At 40.2% G+C, this 24,528-nt stretch overlaps 1 protein-coding gene across 1 annotated transcript in view; it reads left to right on the forward strand.

Annotated features, from left to right (window-relative positions):
- Positions 1–3,098: 3,098 nt before the first annotated feature.
- neurl1aa (neuralized E3 ubiquitin protein ligase 1Aa) overlaps positions 3,099–24,528 on the forward strand; it is a 50,117-nt gene continuing 28,687 nt past the window's right edge. The window contains exons 1-3 of the mRNA XM_034221816.1: positions 3,099–3,394; positions 16,623–16,873; positions 17,417–17,738. Of these exons, the coding sequence (XP_034077707.1) occupies positions 3,361–3,394; positions 16,623–16,873; positions 17,417–17,738 (607 nt within the window). The 5' untranslated portion in view covers positions 3,099–3,360. The remainder of the gene's footprint in view (positions 3,395–16,622; positions 16,874–17,416; positions 17,739–24,528) is intronic.

Raw genomic sequence — 24,528 nt, forward strand, 5'->3', positions numbered from 1 at the left:
CAGGAGCAATTTGGGGTGAAGTGTCTTGCCCAGGGACACAACAATATGCTGACTGCAGTGGGATCCGAACACCAACGCTCAACCCACTGCACCACACGCCTCATTACGCTATCAAATTCCAGACCCTGGCAGCGGAGAGTGGCTGGAACTCTGCGGCTCTTTTTGACGCGTTCCTGTATGGATTAGCGGATCCCATAAAGGATAAGTTAGCTCTATTTGAGCTGCCTGAATAATTGGACTCGCTCATCGCCATGGCTATCTGGGTGGACCAACGTCTAGCTGAAAGACATCGGGAGAAAGGAGGGAATGCAGTATCCACTCCACTGTTCAGACGGGAGTTACCAAGGGAGCACTGCGCTTGGCGGAGGAGTTCCAAGACTTCCCAGAGTGACCAGCGCCCCCTATCACCGCAGAGGAACAGATGCAGCTCGGAAGAGCCAAACTCACCCCAGAGGAGCGACAGCACCGCCTACGGGAGCGGCTGTGCTTTTACTGCGGCCAGCAGGGTCATGTTCTGGCAGCCTGTTCGGCAAAAGATCAGGCTCATCAGCAGGAAGGAGGACGCTGGTGAGCCGAGTGACTTCCTTCGACCTTCCTTCTAGAAAATGTGTTCAGGTACAAATGAAACTTAATGATAAAACTGTGACTCAGGATGCATTAATCGATTCTGGGGCTAATGAGAGCTTGTTAGACTGGGAGCTGGCTAAAAGTTTGAACTTAAAACCTCTTAAATCCCACGGACCCGCCGAAGGGGCCGAAACCACAACATCTGCAAGCAAAAGTGTCTGAGGGCTTCTTAAGATTTAATAAACTATGAATGTTTTATATCCATGTAACGGGAAGAAACTCAGCTAACTGATCTTTTTTTCTTTTTTTTTTTAAACCTCAAAGCTAACGTTGAGCCTCTGAATTAGCCACGGGCAAAACAATATTAAGGCCGTTAGCACAGAACTCTAGCTATACCGATCGATATACTTATTGGATCCTCACAAACAAGCTTAGATAACATCCTGAGAGTCCACAGATTATAGAAATATAAGGATCATTACTGAGCGATCTGAACTTGTGACAGGGGAAGCAAATACAGACAACACACAAGTAGCTTTAGGGAGCAAAACACAGAGATATGCTCACCTTAGCTGTTATTCTGATCAAAAGTCGTGTTCAATGGCAATAAAACGAGAAAAAACGCGACTGAAGGTTAATCCATAGGTTATGTAGACAGTTCCTGGTCGACTGGGTAGGGTATGGACTAGAGGAGAGATGTTGGATCCCAGGCAGCTGTGGGTGTGGGAGAGAAACTCCCTTTGAAGGGAACACAGATATTTTAGCCTTTGCAGACCATTTGCATGTACAAAACCTATATAACACATTACAGGTTTACCTGCAGGTCTCTCTTGAAAAAGAGATTGTTGATCTCAATGGGATTTTCACCTGGTTAAACAACAAACACAGGAAATGGAAAACCCTGAAAAGCATAATATGGCCCTTTTAGAGATTACATAACTTATTTTATAATAAAAATGGAATATATAATAGAGATAATTTCTGATGTAGCAATGAAAAATTGTGAATTTTGAACATATTGCTTTTTATTGAGATTAAGTAAACGGTGGTTAAATAGATTAATAGTGATCTAAAAAAAAGATTGAGTGATTTATAAAAATAAATATAGATAAAATCAGAGAAATGGTAACAAATGGTACATCACACTATAAGATTTTACCCACGTAGATATGTGTTGTAGAAAATTGCAAGGTATAATACAGAAATGTAATTGCCTGAAGATAGTTTGCATATTGTAACTAGAGTGGGAGGTTGACAGAGACAACAGCAGTGTAGAGTTTATTATAGCTTTAATCTATTTAATTCCAATAATGATGTGGATATACCAGACCCTTGTAGATTGGGTGAATAACACAAATATTAACCAGCGTCTCAAAAGGATCTCAATACTACTTTCACCAAGTATACTTTTGTCCATTTCCAATAGTTCATATAGCTCAGGCTGCTCTTCCCTGCATGCTCTAAGAGCCTCTAGCTTCAGGCCACAGTCAACACTGTGGTGTCTGAGATTGAGGGCCGTGAGGTCACCATGGATACGTGATGACAGCTCAAGTCAGAGGCCTGACTCCTGAGGGGTCACCCAGTCTGTCTGCCAGGGGCCTGAGGCACATCAGGAAGTATGAGAGGTGAAAGAGTGAGTGCTGAGAGCAAAGAATGTGACCACTCGCTCTACGGTGCTTCTGGAGCCACGCTTAGCTTGTAGCTCCTTTATTTTTCCAAGTTTTGAAGAATCCTTCCTGTTTATTGTGCTCTATCTTACCTTTTTTTTGTCTTTTTCGTAAAATCGTTTTTTTTTTGGGGGGGGGGGGGGGGGAGGGAAATGTCGTGTTCTTGACTGCTAGGGTTTTATCCAAAAGACCACTCATTTTACTGAATATAGTCGGAATTGTCCCGTTTTGATTGCTGGCCATCACCATCAGTTTCAGAGTAATCCAGTTTAGACTCATTCAGTCAGTCTGCATTTTTAACTTGCGGAGGAACTTACTGCCTCCACAGTTTCATGTATTCATGTATTGCTTGTTATGACCTAAAAGGATTACATTTAATACATGCAGGTTACTCCGTAAGTAACGGAAAGTAATCAAGTTGCATTTATTTTATTATCAGATTCAGAATTAAATAAAAAAAACTATATAGCCTACAAATAATGTGTAAAACCAAAAAGTTAGAATGTGCAATGAAAGGACACAATTAAAGTAAATGAAAAAATATCTTATCATTATAAAAAATGTGAGTAAAGATTTCCCACAAAAAAAAAAAAAAATGTATATTACAAAAAATAGGTAAATGTAAGTAAGGTTAATAATTGCATTACATTAACTTACAAATATAAAATCAATTACATGACCCCTCCCAACCCTGAATTTAGTACATCTCTGCTGAAGAATAACATGTTCTCCCTGGTCACCCCCACACCTCCAGAAATAGCCCAGCAGTGGCAGCTCTGTGCGGCGGCAGTGACAGCGTTAAACGCGCTCCATCAGTCTCCACCTTTTATGTAAATGACAGTGTGAGTGAGTGGGACCCGAGACGGAGAAAGCGCTCAGTGAATGAGGGGGGGGGCGGGGGAGTTGCCTGCTGCCTGCTGCCTTCACGGATGTGGCCCTGCGCTCACAACAAGGAGGAGGTGCGGGTCTCTGTCTCCGGTGTTTGCATCTGTTCGGAGGACAGGAGCGCGAGGAGGCTGCTTTTGGACGCGAAAGTGCAATCATGTCACGAGCGCACAGAGAGCGTGCAACGGGAGCATCCGAATAATCCATACAGGCGATAAACCGACTCTACAGGAATAAAGCAATGGGTGGCCAGATAACGCGAAATGCCTTTTACGGTAAGAAATCCATATTTGTGGCTTTATATTTTGCGTCCGTATTATATTTGAACCTGTGTTGTTACATCCAGGTACGGTCGTTCGATTGTAAATTGTGTTTTATTCACGCTATCCTCACAGCACTGGCTGTTATCAGGTACCACAGAGCTGCTACAGCCTATTCTTCGCTCACAGTTACGTCACTCCGGTAGCCTAATTAGAATAAGGGGCTCCAGACGCGCAGCTTTAAACATCTACATACACACGGTTACAGTTCAATTTAAAAAAATGTTTTAAAGTAACAAAAGTTTGATCCCATTAGTCAGTATTCTGTTGAACGATATGCACTCTTTTCTGTATCATATTTGTTTTCACTTTAGGTAACAAAAATGTTCTTTCTGTTGCATATCAAGTTCTATAATTGGAAATGAGGGAAAACCCTTGCCCATAATATCTGGCTGTGTTCACTTTTGATTAATGTCACCACCTCCCAGGTCTTTTACAAGGACATGCTATGTATGTCCCATATTAAACTGTTGTAAACTGTTTACATTGTGTGGGCTGAAGTGAGTTTCAGTGAGGGATGGAAAGTGTTCAGGGTTTACCTCCTCTGTGTTGTGGATTCCCCTCATTAATAAAGAGACACAGCTGGGCTTTAGGAAATCAATGTACTGATTTTCTTCTGCATTATCCTCTACCGTGACATAAAGGTCGAGGCAGCGTGATGAATTGTAGCTATTGAAAACAATAGTATTTGATAGTTTGATTTAGTCTAGAAGTGGGATAGTGTTTGATTTGTTTGATAATGACAAATGGTCTTCAGGGTTTTTGTGGAATACATAACATTTCATTTAGCTGATGCTTTTAGCCAATGCGACTTACAGTCAGTGCAATAAATCATAAAGATTCAAAACAGCAAGAAACAGGCAGGTACACTGCTTCAAGCCATTTACATTAGCTTGAAATTGGCTTAACCTGTGATACATATTGTTATTATCTAGGCCAAGCAGGTGGGATGCAACATTCTCTAGAACTTCACATGTATTGGAGAGCTTCCAGGGACTTGGTGGCTATAGTAAATAAACTGTGTTAGTCAAAAGTAAAGCTTCTGTCGCGGTTCTTGGGCAAACTATAGACTAGCTTCAAACTTTGTGTGTCTTGTTCAAAAAACAATATCCATCATGATATTTTATACACTAAAAGCTGAGATGGAGGGTGAGGCCAACTATTATACTCGTTTTAAACACCACGCAAGAAGTTATTTGCAACACTAGTGAACAACAATAACGCATAGCACATGATCTTCAGGGGGCTGAATGTTGTGCTAATGCATTCTGATGCAACAAACAATACATTACAGAAAAAACGAGATTCAAATAGTCGGTCTAATATGCTAACGTTACATCCTTGCAACAAAGGTTACTTATCGTTTGTCATTATTCATCCACGCAAACAAAACCACTGAATTTGTGAATGTACACATGAAATGCAACGTTTAAAACAATCAAAAACCATGATCTAATTCATTATCACTACAGAAAGTATCTGTGGTTTTACTAAATACTGTTGTTGTGACCCTTAGGGATAGTCCACCAGCCATGGATAAAAGTAAAAGTCTGCCTATTATAAGAGTGTAATAGCAGTCCAGGAGATAAGCAATGATAATACTATACTTCTGAATTAATGGCTATTGTTATATAACATGTGATATGTATTTGTTGTCTCAATATAAATAAGTGAACCTATGGGAGTTACAGTAAGTCCCTGTTCCTACAGCCTGTTCCGGTGTTGACCACCTTATCGTTCTAATTAAAGCCCCAAGATTAATCCAATTAGCTAAAGAGGGTCAGACTAAGACAGCAGGAAGAGGAAGCTAGAGCCCCTTCTCCTTAGTAGGAAGGTGTAACACCTCATGGAAATTCAAACACAATATGCATTAATATGCAAATATTTATTTCCTGGATCTCTAAGAGCTAATATTGATTTCAGCATAATAGTGGTATGATTTGTTATGAAGTGTAAGGGTATTTAATAGTTTTTTTTGTTTTTGCATAACACCACTGAACTACAGTTTATATGCCATTTGGTAAATTTTCAGATACAAAATGATTCCTTAGAGATATCTGGTCCACCTATTTCTGAGACCGCAGTCTGAGCTAGTTCTGTACCAGTGTACATGCGGTAGGTAATCCACTTTTCCAGATCATAAACATTTAAAATGGTTACTCCCCTGCCTGTTTCAGTGTATAAATAAACTTAAACGTTGAGCTGTTTCCTTGCCGCCCAGTTCTGATGGAATGGGTTGTATCACAATCACCTTGTAAAACGAGAACGCCTCTACCATCACGTTTTACAGTTTGCCTTTGCAACTGATTGCCATTATCTACATTTGGCGATGTTGTTTATCTGTGGTTCCTCCCTTTTGTTTACGTGCCAGACATCCATGACAGAGCTGTTGCATACCAATTCCTTTTATGTCTCAATGGTCTGGTTAATTAACGTTTTGAATTAGACCTTCTTCTTGCCCTGCTATGGCAAACCAAAATGGCTGCTTTGAAAACAATCACTTTCTTGCCCTATTTTCAGTTTAGCCAGCACCTGTGTAGTGTATTCTTGTAAACATTTTCTGGACCATCTGTTGTCCCCGGTGTCGCATGATAATGATATTGCCCTGAACTTAATCTGTACCTCAATTTTCATTGATTATTTGGCTAGCAAGTGGTTATTATAAGTTATTATTGCAACATATTTTGAACCAAACATCTGTGCTTAGTCCCGATTATTACATCACTTATTGGGAAAGTTATTTGACGCAGTTTAGGGATTAGGAAATTGACCATTAACTTAAAGGAGTATGATATTAGAATAGATACTTATACTTACTGCATTCATAGTTAAATAAAATATAGCATGCCTGCTAAATCTTGACTGGAGCTTTTGTTCTTATGAAAACATAACAAAAGATATGTAGTTTCTTAGTGTTCTTAGTAATATACCGAGTGAAGTGATTATCAAACAGACAAATCTGACCTGATTTGTTCTTCCAGAGTGATATAACTGGGTATGAAGCATCCGTATCAACAGTCAGCCTTTCACATTCACAAATATGGCTAGTTATAAATAAACATAGCGCTGCTGCCCGCTTTAAACCACCAAATAGAATGATCTGTTCAAAAGCTGTTGGATAATCGCTGCTGATTCACATCCAGTTGTGAATGGAAAGAGTTTAAAAAATGGTGTTTAACTGAATTTGATATTTAAGTACAATCGGTAAGCCATTCACAGAAACCACTGAATTGTTCTGATTCTTCTTTCTGGAACAGAGAAGAAAGCTAATTTAAGAAACTCGTATTATATTTAAACCCCTCAACGGATACCTAAGCTACCTAAAGTGAAATCCATTTTCCAGAAAACTGTCCGTGCTGTTATTATGTACAGTATACAGTGTTTACATGTAGAAAAGTGTGACTTACTGAGGAACAGATATTGCTTCCTAAAGTCGCACCTACACAGGTTGTTTTGTTTAGGTGAAAAGCAGTAGAGCGCATCCGAAGACTGTTTTTTGAAATGGTTGCATAATAGAGTCTGCCGAGTATGTGGGAGCTCCACTTCTCTACTCCAGATTGACTGAATGTGGGCCAGTGTCTGAGCTGCACAGGCTGATTGGATGGAGCGTCTGGCTCGCTTGATGTGAATTGGATTCACTATTCAAATGCAAAGCTCGACTGAGCTGAAGAGATAACAAACATAACAAAGTATCATTTTCTAAATTCCTAGAATCAGACACAACTGCAGTCTAGTCATAGGATATGGCCTCAGGTTATTGAATGCTAACCAACATTGAAAATACTTTTTGAAATACATTTCTCAAATTATTTAAACTTTCACCTCAGTTCACACTGCTAGATTGGAGCAGGAATGAGTCCTAAAACCCATACATGACTTAAAGCATGAATAAAAGATTTTACCAAGCCAACATTTTGTTGATTGTGTTTGTTGTCAGAAGCCTGAAAATGGTCTGTGGTTAAAACAAGCCTGAGAGATTTTCATGTTTTTGTCCGAAGCTTCTATTATTCATATAAACTGCGGTTTCTAAGGGACTAAATAAATTACTAAATGTCATCACGCCGACACGAGTCCGCCTTTAGCTTAGCGGTGGTGATGAGATGCCTTGGGAATCATGTGAAAGCAGTTTATGAGTGCAAAATGCTGTGCTTCAAGTTCAAATTATTTAAGCTTTGACATTGATTGCCCCAACCAAATCAGATGATAGGTGTACAGTATGAGGCAAGCTAGCAGGGGAGGTAACCAGAGAACATTTCTAACTGTTTTCCCCGAAAGGCTCTGCGCCCAACCTCTATGTGAGCCAACCCTAACCCTATTGTTAAAGCAGCTTGTGAGTGCAAGAGCCAGGAAGATGGAGCTTTGATCAGGCCACAACAGTTGCTAGAAACAAATGTCTCAGGGTCTCATACATGCATCCCTAACCTTCCTTTGTCAAGCCAAGCGTGTGTGTGTGTGCGTGTGCGTGCGTGTGTGTGTGTGTGTGTGTGTGTGTGTGTTTGTGGTAACCAGCCCTTTCATCCTCATCCTCATGACAGGTCACCTTCAAGGCAGCGCCCCCATTATGACTTGCAGCCAGTACTGAATAGCATCCTGCCTGCTGTCAGTCAATACACCTTGCATATCATTACGTCTCTCCACCAGCCTGCTCTCTTTCACTGCCAAGGAAGCATCATTGGATTACATTTTGCTCCACTGTATGTCTGTTTTCTGTGAACTTATGGATCACGGTTGTGTAATCCTGCTCGTGAAGAGAACGCGCTAACAGCCGGGACACTAATGATCCGTAACGGGTGATGTCAGCCAGAATTCATCATCTGCGCTGTCTCACCTTACAATACCATAACAACACAGGATAAGAAACAAGAAACAGATGTGCATTTAAGGTAAAAAAGACTAGTTGGTTTTGACTGTTCATAACACTATATCAATCTAATGTAATGTAAGACATGGAAAAACTCTCATTGAGAACCATCAAAAATATTTTCCTATGAGCGTTTAATGGAATATAGTTCTTGAACCTTACTAGAGCTGTTGAAGTATAGTACAACCAAGACGGTACCACTTTACAATAAGACTACCCTCATAAAGGATTCATAAAGGGTTTATAATTAGGTTATTAATTAAGTTGTAAACACTTTATTTATCATTAAGAACCATTTATAAACCAGTTCTAACATAGTTTTCATGCATCAACACAGGCTCACTATTTGGCAAGATGACTAAGCCTTATATTGGCACTAGCTTACTTCGTCTTACCAGCTGTATTCACCTTGCAGGTGCAGCTATGTGGCTTTTATCCTGGATAAAGTGTTTAAGTCATGGATGTTTAAAGTTTAACTTCTTCATATTTGACTAATATTATAGTTGACCTTTCATTCAGGAAGTATGACGCTGCACTGTCAGTACGCTTCTCCATGTTTGTGATTGGTCGAATGCTCCAGATACCACCCATTTTATGTGAACGCGCACCTAACTAGATAAGACACGGCTGGCTTGAGCGATCGAGTTGATAGCCAGCGTCGTAGGACAGTTTAGCGAGAGCGGGTTTGTTTTGGATTAAGTCAACCGGATAACCAAAACATATCCAGGATATGTTTAACTAGATTCGTAGTATAGGCCCCTGGTTAGCCGTTCAGCATAAGTTACCATGGAGATCTAGCCCGCTAAGAAGTGAACCAGCGTCGTATGATCGAAAACCCAGATTTTCCCCTGAAGTTAGCCCGATAAGCGAAAATCCGGCTTCATAGTACAGGCCTCTGGTGGTTTGTGAACCCCCAGGCTGGCAGTCATACCCAACATAATGAAAGAGCTTGGTCGACCGTCAAAGGACATGTCCGTAGACTGAGAGGAAACCGTACAGAGAGTTTGTTAAAGGAACACCTCAAGGTTCTTGAATGGTCATCTTGGCTTGGCTCTGCTCACCCTGATGGACTGCTTGGACGCTTGTTCAAGGATATACACAAAGCCTTTCCAGTCTGAGTACCAGTATGTCTTACCAAGTCTTTCATTTATGTCTGAGAAAAGCTTTTATGTTTAAATATGTGTATCAGTCATACTAAATAATCATTATTTTGAGTCCTGATTTTCTTCATGTGTGAATAACAGGTTTTGCTTGGCTCTGTTGCATCTTACTTTGCATTTCATGTGAAAAATGTGTATTAGGTCAGCCTGAATGTTATAACTCATTCATAAATGGACATGTGTATTAAACTTAAAAACAACCAATTATAAATGGTAGTAACTCATTAATACATGGTGATGTGTTTTACACTTTACAATAAGGCTCCGTTTTGACAGTTATAAATGTTAGTAACTCATTCATAGATGGTCATAAGAGATGCCAAGAAACATCAAGATGGAAGGGGGGAATCAACTCAGTGAGCAATAGATACCAAGGATGCTGGCTGATGAAGAAGACGAAGTAAGCTAAGTAGCCAATATAAGGCTTAGCAGTACAGATAAATGTGGGCTCACTATTTGGCAAGCAACCGGGCAGTTACCCTTTTTATCTCATGTCTTACAAATGCTTATTAATGATTTATAAAGTGTTCACAACCTAATTAATTAATTAATTACAAACTTCGTAAACCCGTTATAAGGGTAGTCTTATTGTAAAGTGGTACAGAATGTTTTTGTCATCAGTTTGATCTTTAACTCTTTCCTCTGCCATCTCCTCTCCTGCTCCCTTCTCTTCTCTCCTCTTCATTTTCCTCTCCCTGCGTCCTCTTTTCTTTCTTCTTACCTGTCCCTCCCTCAGGGTAGATGGATGGCACAAATAGACACAGGACCTTATAGACCACTGTTAGTGTCTTGTCTGACACCAAAACTTGACACGTTAATATATTTTAAGTTATGTAGCATAATCAACAAATAAATACTTAACATCAGTAAGATAAGTATCATAAAAACATATAATAAGTTGTGTAGCCTTAACCTAAAACCTAGGCTGCTACAACTTAAGCAACAATAAGGAAATAGTCACAAAATATCAGCTAAGCAACCTGATGCTGCTTTTACCAGTGTCATTATTAAAACCCCCCACTATGAAACATCACCATGGACACGAAACATCTACAGTACACTTAACCAATAGATGTGTCATGATGTTGCCTAGCAGCACGTCAAGCCCTTTGGTTACCACCAACATATAGACCGTTACCGTAATGAGTTCCAGCTACCATGTCACCAGGTAGAATAGAGGCTTCAGTTACACTGCCACAGTAGTAGTGTCATTGAGCCACACACCTCCTATTGGGTTTCACACACTCGGCCTGTATCTGTCTAGCATCAGTCACACATGTATAAACTCTGGAGATTAGAAAGACAGGAAATGTAATACCCTGTCAACTAGAATGTAAAATGCTCCATATAGAAGCTTTGAATACATTAAAGGTGGGGTAGGTAAGTTTGAGAAACCGGCTCGAGATACACTTTTTGTTATATTCCATGGAATGCTCTTACCATCCCGATAGCGATGAATGTCTTAAGTGCTTTGACAACAAATTCATAAAAAAACGTCATCTGTGGAAGCCGTAGTACTGTAAAAAGCACGACCAATCATCTGAGCCGGCCCGGCTAAAGTAACTGGATGGCCTACCTGCCTGTCAGCCTTCCATCTGTACACAAACTTATCTCGTGCCCTCATTGGTCATGTGCGCGTTCGTGTGTGTTGGAGGAGGGGCTCTGTGAGGAAGTGGCAGATTTGTTCCGGCTGTGTATTTTCAAATTCAAGCGCACTCGAGCTGATTTCTCCAAAATTACCTACCCCACCTTTAAGCCATGTTGCCCTAAGTTGTATTATAATGTAGCAAAGCCTTAATGATAATGCGGGTGATGAATCGTCACTATAATTGTGTGATTAATTTCAGAGTTGGTGTTGCATCAGGCTGGAATGCCATTTTTACCATGAGTCAGTGGGACTGAATACATCATCCAGACACTGCTATGTAAACATCATTAAGATGTTGTTTCTCATCTCCCTCCAGGCTGGTTGGCGGCGTTGTAAATGACACTGAGAGCTAAATCAAATAAAGAACTTAAGAGTAACATTTATTGAAATATATGCTTTATCCTCATGAGATGGTAATGACTGCAATTACTCAAAGAGAACAGAATTAGGGTATTTAGTAATTAGTGTAATCAGCACAAGAGTCAACATGACATGAAAATAATGCTAAATATTGTTTCTTGATATGGTTTATTTTTTTGTTGATGGATCTAAAGTACACCAGTACATTCTAAATAATAACTAATGGTTACACAGTGACAGCAATGTGTGTGTGTGTGTGTGTGTGTGTGTGTGTGTGTGTGTGTGTGTGTGTGTGTGTGTGTGTGTGTGTGTGTGTGTGTGTGTGTGTGTGTGTGTGTGTGTGTGTGTGTGTGCGTGTGTGTGCGTGTTTGTGTGAGTTTTAGGCAGGGTTTTACCTAGGGAGTGACAGTAGCAATGCTGCTGTTGTGAATAGTTCCTAAATTACAATGAATGATTATACATGGTTGCAATCTGGGTTAAAGGGTCCATATTATGGTAATTTTCAGGTTTATATTTATATTTTGTGTCTCTACTGTCACGTCTCCATGCTTTAATGTTAAAAAAAAAAAAAAAAAAACTCTTTTCTGTCTGAAACCAGAGCCCAGTCTGCTCTGATTAGCTGGCCGGCTCTGTTGTGATTGGTCAACGACTTAGAGATGTCTCGTTCCGTAGTCTATCACATACAATGTGTTGGAGCGCTAATCAATAGAAGCGCAAGCAGTACGTAGTGATGTCACTATGTTACAGAAGTAAACAAAAGAGTCCAATAGAGACGTTTCAGGCAGGGGGGGCAGTGTGTGGGAGAGAAACTCACTCTGGAGCAGTGACGTGCAGTCAGGGGAGGCAGGGGAGGCAGAGCCTCACCTGTCATACTCCAATGTAACGGAAAAACAACTAAAGAAAAACTAAATAGTAATAATAATAAAATGTCTCCACTGATCTGTGTTGTAAATGTGATTTATGTATGATTCCAATCGCTTTTTATAGTCAAAATCAGCAAATTTGCCGAGCTCCGCTACAACTACGGGTAACGATGAGGAGTGAGGCAGGGACGAGCTCTGCCTCACGTAAGCCCACAGTAACTGGCTGGAGCGCGGGCACTAATGTAGCGCGGGCATTTATTTTGTGAGCGCGCTCAAGCCAGTTACTGTGTGGTAAGGTGAGGCACAGATGAGATCTGCCTCACCTCAGAATGCGTCACCCCACAGAAACTGTCTGGAAAGCGGGCCCTAAGCGCATGCCTGCACCATCTCACTGTATGTCACCAATGTAATGTTTGTAGATCCCTTTATTACATTTATCCTCGCCATCCATAGTCTCTAAATAACTTATTTCACGTATATGATATTTAGGCCCGCTGAAAAAAGCACCAGGAGAGGCAGCCATAACCTCTGCCGCACTGAAGGGGGCGCACGTGAGCCCACATGTTCTTGTTGCTACTGTTATTCTACGCAGAGACGGTAGACGCAAACTAGACTTTTGTTTTGAAACTAGAGGGAGATAAGGAGGACTTTTACAAAAAAGTAATAGAGATTGTTGTCCAGAAGGATAGCATGGACTTCATCTTCAAGTCAAGGTAAGACCACAATTGTAAAATGAAAATGGGATCTTACTAAGAAAGAACAATCCAATATTTAGATTTTGGGAATCCTTTTGTTGAACAGTCTGTTTAAAATGAATCGAAGCATCAGACTAAAAAAGCTTTTGAAAATAACCGAACATTTCGATTAAGGTCAAAATATAATATTTGTAAATCTGACTCAGTGCCTCACCAGCCATGAACCTCACCGCACGTCACTGCTCTGGAGGGTACACAGGGATTGTAGTCTTTGCAGACCATTTACATGCACAGAAACTTATAAAACACACAACAGGACGGGGAAAACTCCAAACGCAGAATAGGGCCTCTTTAATGGTATGTACGAATGCAAGTCAATAGAGTTTAGAGTGAAGAAAATGATTATTTATACAGAGTTAATTCACTGTATGTTATCTGTTTGAAAATGCCTTCATATGATCTTTAGTATCCTTGTAAAATTCACAAAACTCACAAATGTTAGACTGCCTCCAATCCCAGACCTCTTGGCACACATTTAAAAAATGCCAAGAATGTAATATTTGCAAATAATATTCAACCTAATTTCATATAATACAGATTAACTCATGTAACCGTTTCATTTGGAGTTTACACTTGTTCCCCAGAACCAGGAAGTCATTTCGCAAGCAAATACTGAGCAAATATTTCAACCGTTTTTTTCCCACCAATAAAATCCTATTTGCATGGTAAACCACTAAGGTTAGTCAGTGGCTACACAGCTCTAGATAAAGATTACACATACAGGAACACTCTCTCCCCCTCTCATACACACACACACACACACACACACACACACACACACACACACACACACACACACACACGTCACCTCTGAGCCGTCAGCCAAATGAAATGGTAAGAGATTAGTGTTGCTGCTCCATAGCATAGTACAATCGTTTTTTTCAGATGTTTTGTTTGCTGAAAACACATTACTGCATCTCACTTTCTATTTTTCTTTGATTTATTTTTTTCAAAGTATTTTTTATAATGTTTTTGGAAGTAATTCAACTTTGTAACAGATTGATTTTACTCACTCAGTAAAAATACAACTATACAAATAAAAAAAAGGCGAAACATCTCTGCTGCAACACATGAGGTTGAAAGTGCTAAGAGTTCCAGTTATTTTTACTGCAAGTGTAATGTGTCTTAAACGACCTCACAGGAGTCTTTAAGATGTTGTTGGTGAAAATATTTTGCAAAAGGGTGGAAGAAAAAAAGAGATCTATCAAAATGATACAAATATAGAAAGGCGTTATCTCTGCTCTGTAGACGGCTATTATCTTTTGTTTGAATTGACTCCCAAACAAGCTTAGTAGCAAAAAAGCCAACATCTAAGACTATAAATATCTTGTTGTGTCTGAGTAAACAAAAGGCATCTGTCGTTTTCTAGCTGATAGCCGCAGAGTGAAAGAGTGCGCTGATCAGGACCTTTAGATACGAGGGGTTGCTAAGGAACATGAATTCACACATAGCCTGTTTTCCTCTACAGCAGCTGCGCCTCTTTAGAGCCCAGTAATGCATTCAGCTCAATCTGCCCAGGACCATGTGCGAACACACTCAACAACCGCTCTCCTGTGGCTCTGCCTAAGACAAAAGGGCCTCAACGGTACTCTTAGATCGGGGCCATAATGAATGGCACACACACGTACAGCAGGGTGAAACACTGCCAGGGTCATTACTAGATAAACACAGATGAGAGGGAGAGGACAGAGACAAAGAAAGAAAGCGAACACAAAGCGTGCAGATTTTTAGAAAAAGGCTGCTTGGTCTTATCAGGACTCCACAGGACATCTGCTGCTGTTGGCTTTCATCAGTTTGTTTGTCAAACAGTCCTCTGGCAATCCAAAGCGCAATAAACTGAATAATAACATTTTCAATTATAGCCATTGATATTTATTTTTGAAGTGAGGACCTGATATTAGCCGTAATGCAGCTTAACATCGTACTCTCTAAAACAACGTGTGTGTTTTTTTTAAAGTGCGGCAGTAGCTCAGTCAGTGTTGGAACTGGAGGGTAGCTGGTTGAAGTCCGAGAACGGAACAGGTAGCCCAGTCTGTGTGGGAAATGGAGGGTCGCTGGTTCAACTCTCAAAACTGACCAAGCAGCCCAGTCAGTTTGGGAAGCGGATGGTTGCCAGTTCTAATCCCAGATGGGACCAAGTACGGATAGTGATCTGGTACTAGAAAGGATATGTTAGAAGCAGAAATGCATCTCACATATTGATGGACAGTTCGTGGCCTAACATTTGGTGTTGAAATGTCTCCAACATAGCTGGCTGGAGCTTGATTGAAAAAAAAACCCATAAAGTAACTGATACATCAGAATAAACATTGGGTTTTCCTGATGTTTATGCTGATGTAACAGTTCCTCTGATTTTAAGTGCCAGGGTTTATTTCTAGACAGTAAATCGCAGGGAGGAATCAATCGAGGAAGAGACGGACATCCCAGTCCACTGACAGCAGCTTGACTAGTCCATAATGCAACACAGCTGAGAGAAAAGTAATGATTTGAGTTCGGAATGGCATTCTGTTTCTCAACCTGTAATCACAGTTGCTATCACTTGGTCAAACACTCTGCCAGATGAAATATCCAGGTAAAAAAATGTGGATCATGTAGAGCCAGATTAGACCATGAAAGTTGAGAGAAAGGGGGCACAGCAAAAACATAAATTAAACTGGCCTCACCACAAAATACTGGAATGTTCTAACACAAATACTAAAACTTCTGGAAATCATTTAACATCCCAGAATGATGATGTATTGTATAACAAATCAAAGGAGTAGAATTCTCTGTCACAGTCTCCAGCTCACTTATAGAATACTAATTTAGCTATTTTAAACTGGCAGAACTAGCTTTCGGGAAAATCTGTGAAATTGCTCCAATGGATGTTAATTCCAGTAGCCCCTCAAGTGCTGTGGTCAAACTCATCAGCCAATCTGACACTTTTACTGGATCTGAATGTGTCTAATTATAAAGTCAGTCGAGTTGTACCAAGCAAGATACAATTATTTGGCTGTTTAGTATTGGAATCTTTAACAAAGTTTGAATGTAGCTGAATGGATGATTTTGTTAATATGTATGAAAGGTTTAGGGTTAGTGTGTTAATATGTTGAAATGTCACTATATTTACCAGCATGGCTTCGACTAAGACTTGAGTTTACTGGTGCCGAACCAAAACTGCTTCCAGTCCACATGAAACATCATAATGTCACAACGTTGGTCCCTTGGTCTGAGAACAGTTCATTTTGTGATGAACTGAAGAGGATAATTTCAGTTTTTTTCGATTAGTGTTGCAATCTGCATCGAGCTTTGAATTTCACCCTGCAGGGCCAAATTTGATTATGGCTGATTAGTTAATTACCCCATTGCTCACAAATAATCAGCAAAGAAGCCAAATGCAAGAACTCAGATTATGTGATATGCTATTTTCTGTGATGCTAGGTTTTTATAAAAACTTCAAACACTAATTATAGTTACTTAACTGAACCTCCTGCTCCTAATTAGGACATTTTTGTTTCACAGTAGAGCTCAACTCCCTCTTTTTTTCTCCTCCTCAGACTCCCTCGGTGGCCCATTCCCGTCCACGTCACACCGATGCCACCACAAACCCAAGAGGTGCCTGCCTATACAGTATGGCAGCGCTGGTGGACCCCTTCCCCTCAGCCCACTTCTCTTTCATCCTAATGCCAAGGGATCCCAAATCGTCATGGACCTCACCCAGAAGACGGTTAAGAGGCAGGCCAGTTTCTGCAACGCCATCACCTTCAGCAACAGGCCCATAGTGCTGTATGAGCAAGTCCGCCTCAAGGTACTTAATGTCCAAATGGAGAACTTAAGCTCCTTAGTGTCTGGGAGCATCAAACTATTGGACTGCTTATTATTTTACTTTAAGTCAAATATGATGTAGTCGTTGAATGTTGTGGTTGATATACAGCCCCATGTCTGTCATCATCCTAGTTTTTAGTTTATCAGTTTCCTTTTTTATTTTAAAAAGTTCCCCTATGATATGTCTGTTTTACATCCTTTTCTTGTTTTCTTGCCAGTTTTATTTTGTCTCTCCTGGCCTTATTAGTTCAGACGGTTCCCCATTAGACCTTCAATCCCTTCCTGTACACCTGTACTTTATCCCCCCATTAGTTCTGCATGCATTTCTGGTATTCTTGCCGCCTTGCCTGGATATACGCCCAAGTCTTTTATGTCAAATGTTCCTGTTGCTAGTACTCTCCTGCATATGGGTCCTTCCCAGCTCTTCTTCCTGTGAAACTGTCAAAGGGCCTTACTATTTGTATCATATTTCTAGGAAATAACCAAATAATACCAATAAAGCCACATGTGGTTCTCTTCTTCCTAGATTACTAAAAAGCAGTGTTGCTGGAGCGGGGCTCTACGTCTTGGCTTCTGCGCCAAAGACCCCTCAAGGATAAACCCAGACAACCTGCCCAAATACGCCTGCCCTGATCTGGTGGCCCAGAGTGGCTTCTGGGCCAAGGCCCTGCCTGAAGAGTTTGCCAATGAGGGCAGCGTTATCGCCTTCTGGGTTGACAAGAAGGGCCGAGTTTTCTACCGCATTAATGAGTCCAGTCCCATGCTGTTCTTCAGTGGAGTCCGCACAGCTGAGCCTCTCTGGGCCCTCATTGATGTTTACGGCCTGACCCGCGGAGTGCAGTTGCTAGGTAAGATTGTTAAAAAAACATAAAGTGAAAATCTGAATTACCAACCAGCAGTGTTGTAGTCAAGTCACCAATTCATGAGTCCAAGTCACTCTCGAGTCACCACTGTCCGAGTCCAAGTCCAAGTCCGAGTCACCAATGGAGAGTCATAGTCGACATTACCTGTGTTCGAGTCCGAGTCCAAGTCCGAGTCACCCAAGGAGTGTCCGAGTCGAGTCCGAGTCATCATTACCTGTGTTCGAGTCCGAGTCCAAGTCCGAGTCACCTAAGAAGAGTCCAAGTCAAGTCCGAGTCACAAGTCTTCATGTATTAATCTTCTTGGATATGTAGCTGCTCCTCTACATTGCTTTTATCCTGTCATGTTATACTAATCTGTCTATTGAACTGCTGTGAAGCGAGTTTGGCTACAATTCTTGTAATAGGTGCTATACAAATATTAAGCTTATTACTAATATTAATATTATTATTATTATTATTATTATTATTATTATATATAAATAAACTATATTTAAAATGAGTTAGCTTTTAGAGAAGTGATTATATTTGTATGCCAATATTTTCCTATGGTAAAGTTTTCGTTTTGCACTTTTATTTTGATAGTAATAAGATCGGAACTCTTATTTTGAAGGAACTTTTACCGGCTAAATCGGTTTACCGATAAATATTTAGCCACAGACAGCACATGGCTACTTAGCAGTGTTATAGTCAAGTCACCAATTCACGAGTCCAAGTCACTCTCGAGTCACCACTCTTCGAGTCCGAGTCCAAGTCCAAGTCACCAAGGGAGAGTCGTAGTCGAGTCCGAGTCCAAGTCCGAGTCACCCAAGGAGTGTACGAGTCGAGTCCGAGTCATCATTACCTGTGTTCGAGTCCGAGTCCAAGTCCGAGTCACCCAAGGAGTGTCCGAGTCGAGTCCGAGTCATCATTACCTGTGTTCAAGTCAGAGTCCAAGTCCGAGTCACCTAAGTATGTATTAATCTTCGTGGATATATGTGTTGAAATGTAGCTGCTCCTCTATATTGCTTTTATCCTGTCATGTTATACTAATCTGTGTATTGAACTGCTGTGAAGCGAGTTTGGCTACAATTCTTGTAATAGGTGCTATACAAATATAAAGCTTATTACTAATATTATTATTATTACATATAAATAAACTATATTTAAAATGAGTTACCTTTTAGAGAAGTGATTATATTTGTATGCCAATATTTTCCTATGGTAAAGTTTTCGTTTTGCACTTTTATTTTGATAGTAATAAGATCAGGACTGTGTGAAGGAACTTTTACTAGTTAAATCGGTTTACTGATAAAGATTTAGCCCCAGAAAGCACATGACATCATTGTGCATGTTAAGTAGCCATGTGCTTTCGTGTTATCGGCTGAATCTTTTTTTATTGATTAGATCACGTTACTCACGTTATGATAGAGTTCAAGACAGCCTATATGTCTGAACTCGATCCTTAGAGTAATGTGTTACGGAGCCTTCTCTTCAATATTTTTTCCACATAACGAGCATTGTGTGGAATAGATGTGGAAGCAGAATGTGTGAAAGCATACAGCACGATGCGGGGTGTGTCTCTAGACATCTTTAGACTGGAATAGCGGGGCCCAGTACGTGAACTCGCCTCGCAGGTGCACACGCCAGGATAGAGGACATCAGACTCCAGAGAAAATTTGCTCAAGTCCGAGTCCAAGTCGGAGCGTCAATGTACAAGTCGAGTCCGAGTCATCGTGGGGGGGGGAATTTACGAGTCCAAGTCAGCGTACGCGATAATTCACGAGTCCGAGTCCAAGTCATCGTGCGCGAGAATTCACGAGTCCAAGTCCGAGTCGTGTCAATCAGTGTGCGAGTCCGAGTCGAGTCACGAGTCCCGTGTTTCATGGCGAGCATTGTGTTGCCATGGCAACGGCATTTGAAGAAATCTCAATACTGTCCCGTAAATGTCTTCACGGCTGGACTGTTAGCACACATATGAAGTTTGAGTACTTTTTGAAAATGTTCATAGGAGTTATAGCGACATCGTCTTTTATGGCGAGGGATGCGTTTCCATGGAAACGGCATATGGTGAGATGTCAGATTTGACTAGGGATGGGTATCGTTAAGGTTTTAACGGTACTACTACTTTTATTGATACCGCTTATCGGTCCGGTCTTTAAACGGTACTCTTATCGGTTCTTTTGGAGAAAAAATAAAGGTAAACTAACTAAACAAATTGTGAACAAAACTAACATTGCTTTTTTTTTTTTAATTAAATACAATTATTAATTATTAATTCTACCGTGTTGTGTAATGTTTATTTATACTGTTCATGCTCACTACTTGTAGCACTTCGGGATTTGAAATCAAATATGAAGTGCTTTATAAATGGAACCCATTATTATTATTATTATTATACATAATATTTCACATCAAAAGACACAACAGTGTTTTAACAAATCATATTAAATAATGTGATGACAGAACTGTAAACAGAATAGCTGAAACTTTATCAAAATAAATAACACAGTTACCTCTAATCATTAACCCATGTTTGTATCATTGAGTTAACTCTGTGTGTTGCTACTAGCATACATAACATACCTGACGTGGAAACGTTACTCGTGGATGGGGCTACAGAGCTGCTAGAAAGACAGTCGAACCCGGTGCATTCCTCCGTCTGAATGTGGTGCACTTTTGCTAAATGTTTAAACAAATTGCTCGTGTTACCGCCCTGACACGCTAAACTCTTATTGCACTTTAGGCAACGAGCATCGAGACGGGTAAAGTTTAACCAACTCGGAGCGTGTTCTCTCCGCCATCTCCTCCATGTGTGTGTTGCTGCATGTAGTAGCTGGGTGTGTGTAAACTGCCCCGCCCCCTCGCAAGCAGGCGGGGGAGAGAGATCGAAAATACTAAATCATGGACGCATTTTGCAGTCTTTTTGCGTATTAGAAACGGAGTTGGCGACACTAAAACTGCAATATAATGTTTGTGTAGCAATAATACATATGACATATTTTTTACATGTCTGCAGTACCGATAAAAAGACCGATAACGTCGGAGCTTAACGGTACCACGGTCTTTAATAATTCAGCCCCGGGGCCCGTTTACTACCGGGGCTCGGTACCCATCCCTAGATTTGACGTAGAGCTGTTGAGGCATGGAGAGGTGATATACAGGTGAAGATTGTGGGACGACCGGACCGTGTCCATTGGAGCTACAGCGACATCGTGTTTTTTGGCGAGGGATGTGTTTCCATGGCAACAGCCTATGGTGAGATCTCAGATTTGGCATAAAGCTGTTGAGGCATGGACAGGTGATATACAAGTGAAGTGTGGGGGACGATCAGACCGTGTCCATTGGAGTTACAGCGACATCATGTTTTATGGCGAGGGATGCATTTCCATGGAAACGGCATATGATGACACCCCATAATTGACGTAGAGCTGTTGAGGGCAGGACCATTAACCATTATCTGAAGTCTGCTGCTCTGAGCATGTCAGTTGGAGTTATGACATCATCGTGTTCCATGACACAGGTGTTTATATTTGAGCTAACAACATGTCCAGAGATCAGAGGTTTCCATGGTGATGTGCAGTGAGAGGAGAGCATTTTCATTGTTCTGAATGAGAGATAAACCTCTTACATGTGAACGTTTTGTTGAAGAACTGTAACAGATATCAGTGACATTTCAAAGCGTGAAGCATGTCAAGGAACTTGAGCATCTGAAGTGTACTTTTTGTGTACTTTTGGGTTAATAATGTGGCCTTTTTGGCAGATTAACTAAAGGTGTGCGGCTGCTGTGGCGGGGAAAGATGAGGCTGAACTTACAAAGGGGTTTGGACATGTTGAACGTTTTTGTCACTTCATGCCATCAAGAGGCATTTTGTTTAATTATTTTGCTTAATTATTTTTTATTTTTCAATCTACGAGATGTTTTCCTACGTTTGTCATGAAAAATTATGTCTCAGGAATGTAGGGTTTGGGAATGATGGCAGGTTTAAAAGAAAATATGAAGGCAAAATTAAATCTGTCCTCCACTCTAGCTGTGACATCACGCACTCTAAATCTGAAGAAGGCCTCTTTACCAAAGTCTGAACAATGTTTAATATCTCTAAAAATGAATCAGATTTAAAAGTTGTGTTACACGAATAATGTCAGAAAGATGTGTAACATTTTAAAGTTGGAATGAGGTTTCTGAGTGAAAGTATGAATGAACAGTTAGCAGTTGAAGTTGCATGAAGATTGTTCAAGTCTGAAGAGTGTCTCCATTGACTTCCATGTTAAAAATGTGATGAATTATGGGATGTATCTCTGGAATTATGAAAGTTATGAATAAGAAAAGTAATAGCCATCGACTTGAGGATACATTCAAAGATATCTTTGCTGGTGTCACTGTTGGTGATTTATTCAGAATTCAAGGCACACTTAACCGGCATGGCTACCACAGCATTCTGCAGTAGCCAGCAAAATATAGATCATATTCTGGATTTGTTAACACTTTCTAGTGTATTTTTATAGTTCTGATGTCTTCAGTAAAAATCTACAATGTAGAAACAAATTAAATAAATAAAAAACTTTGAATGAGAAGGTGTGTCCAAACTTTTGACTGGTAGTGTATATGAATACAAATGAGTTTATATTAGTATGTAGCAAGGGGAAAGGGATACTGTATGATAGGTTGATCGGAGATAACTGAGGCATCAACATCCAGGGCAACCTAACCTACATACATATGTACATATGTATGTAGGTTAGGTTGCTAACCTACATATGTGCAGGTTTCATGAAGAAAATGGACCTCAACACTTTTCATTTCATTTTTTTTTGTACTTAAACTTTGCTCATACTGTTGGTATTTCTGATCCGACTGGATCCAGGAATATGCATTACTAGATTATGTTCATTGCTGTAGGGTTACACATATCACATCACACTACCATCACATAGCATCTTACTTGTTTTAAGAGCTTGTGAGTTTTCATAGAAGACAAGATAGTAAGTTAGCATCCAACATGTAAACAACGTGCAAGGAGGAATATGAGTGATATTCCCCTGGATGAACGCCCGGGCAGCTTCTTTTGTTTACTATTGGTCAGACTCAGAGACAAATGTTTGAAATTATTCATATAAAAACATGTTTATTTGGAACGTTTTAGGGAGGTTTGCCGAGCTCGCTTTGATATTTGGTTTGATTTAGTTTCACATTATTATTGGGATATTTCCCAAAATGTTTCTTGTGTTCCAATACATACACGGTTTTTAGAGACTGCAGTCAACTCGACAGTACTTTGGGGCCTACTTACAATCCATCTCTGACAGACTGAGGAACACAAGACTTCTTCAACAAGAACATTCAAGCCTGTGGGACTATACATCTTATGTGTGATCGCAAAATCTGGTATTCTTCCAATAAAATGAGAGAGGGGTCTGATGTAAAATGACCAGCCAGAGACAACATTCTTGGGTGTAGACAATTTCAAGCATTTGACCTGCAATCTTTGAGCCGATCAGTAGCAGTGGGGCCAGTAGCTTTAACCTGAACAGCGGGGGGAAAGAGAACATGCTTTTATTCCATACTTCACTACACCCTGCATTATAGATTGGAAAGAAAACACTAACTTCTGTTTGTTTGCTCCCAATGATCTCAGCCTCCTGAGAAAGTAAATGTGTTGCTGCAGATATATACTATATACAGATATAAACTATACTATATGTGCACTCCAAGATAAAGCAGCATCCTCATAAATGCCTAAAGATAGTGTTCAATGTGTTTATATTGACAGAAACAGGTGGAGGATACGAGTTCACTGGAGGATACACACATATTTTATTGGGTAATAAGTGCACCACTCCACTAATCCATACGTACAATACTGGGATAATCTTCAGTGTCCAACCAACAAAGTTGTATCATCTGAAAACTTCAATGCATTTGAATATCAGTTTTTAAAAAGTATATAAAAAGACTAGAGGGAGCTCACACCAAAATGGGGTGGCGTTTTTTGGTCCCCTCAACCGCTGCAACCAACAGTCCAATGTGCCTCAAATGCCTGCTTTGCAAATGATAATTAAATGGTGCCCTAGAAGAATACCTTTCTATACGTTTTCTGCTCACAACAACTGGACAATTAAACATTTTTTAAAGCCTCGTCTTTAACTTTACCAGATAATTGACAAAACAAAAATACATAGGGTGACGACTGCCCAGCATTTTAATCATTTGTGCCTCGTTCCATAAATTTAGATGATGTCCTGCATTTGATTGACAGTGGCCCCTTTTATCCAATGGCTGTTTAGAAAGCAAGAGAGAGCTATCCAAATGAGCTGTGTCAGACGTCAATCAATCAAACTCTGGAAATGTATTGATTGACACAAGGGGTTAGCTGATGGAGGGCGATTCCCAGGGTTTTTTGTGCAATTTCCCAGAGTTCTTTTTCAATCACGAATAGAGGTGATGACAATTTGAAGTGACTGCATGTGAGACTCTGGCTCGTAAAGAAAAATGACGATCAATGGATACATTCATACTAGTTGTTTGTTAGGAAATAAATCAATTCAAAGCAGAGTATAATTAAGTCCATTACTTGCAAAGGTGGTGCAAACAAATCAAACAATAGTGAAGCGCTGTTATTAATATCTGAAATCTAGTCATTTCAATGTTTATTTTTAAGGGTTAGAAGGACATTATATCGAAATCTAAACTAGTTATTAGCAGCACAGTAACATGTCCCACATTGTCCCACACAAACATACTCTTTTGTCCCACGTGTGGCTTGTCGGCACCTGGTCACCCTAATAATACATTATGTCA

The sequence above is a fragment of the Gymnodraco acuticeps genome, unplaced genomic scaffold (genome assembly GCF_902827175.1).
Source record: "Gymnodraco acuticeps unplaced genomic scaffold, fGymAcu1.1, whole genome shotgun sequence".
NCBI classification, from domain to species: domain Eukaryota; kingdom Metazoa; phylum Chordata; class Actinopteri; order Perciformes; family Bathydraconidae; genus Gymnodraco; species Gymnodraco acuticeps.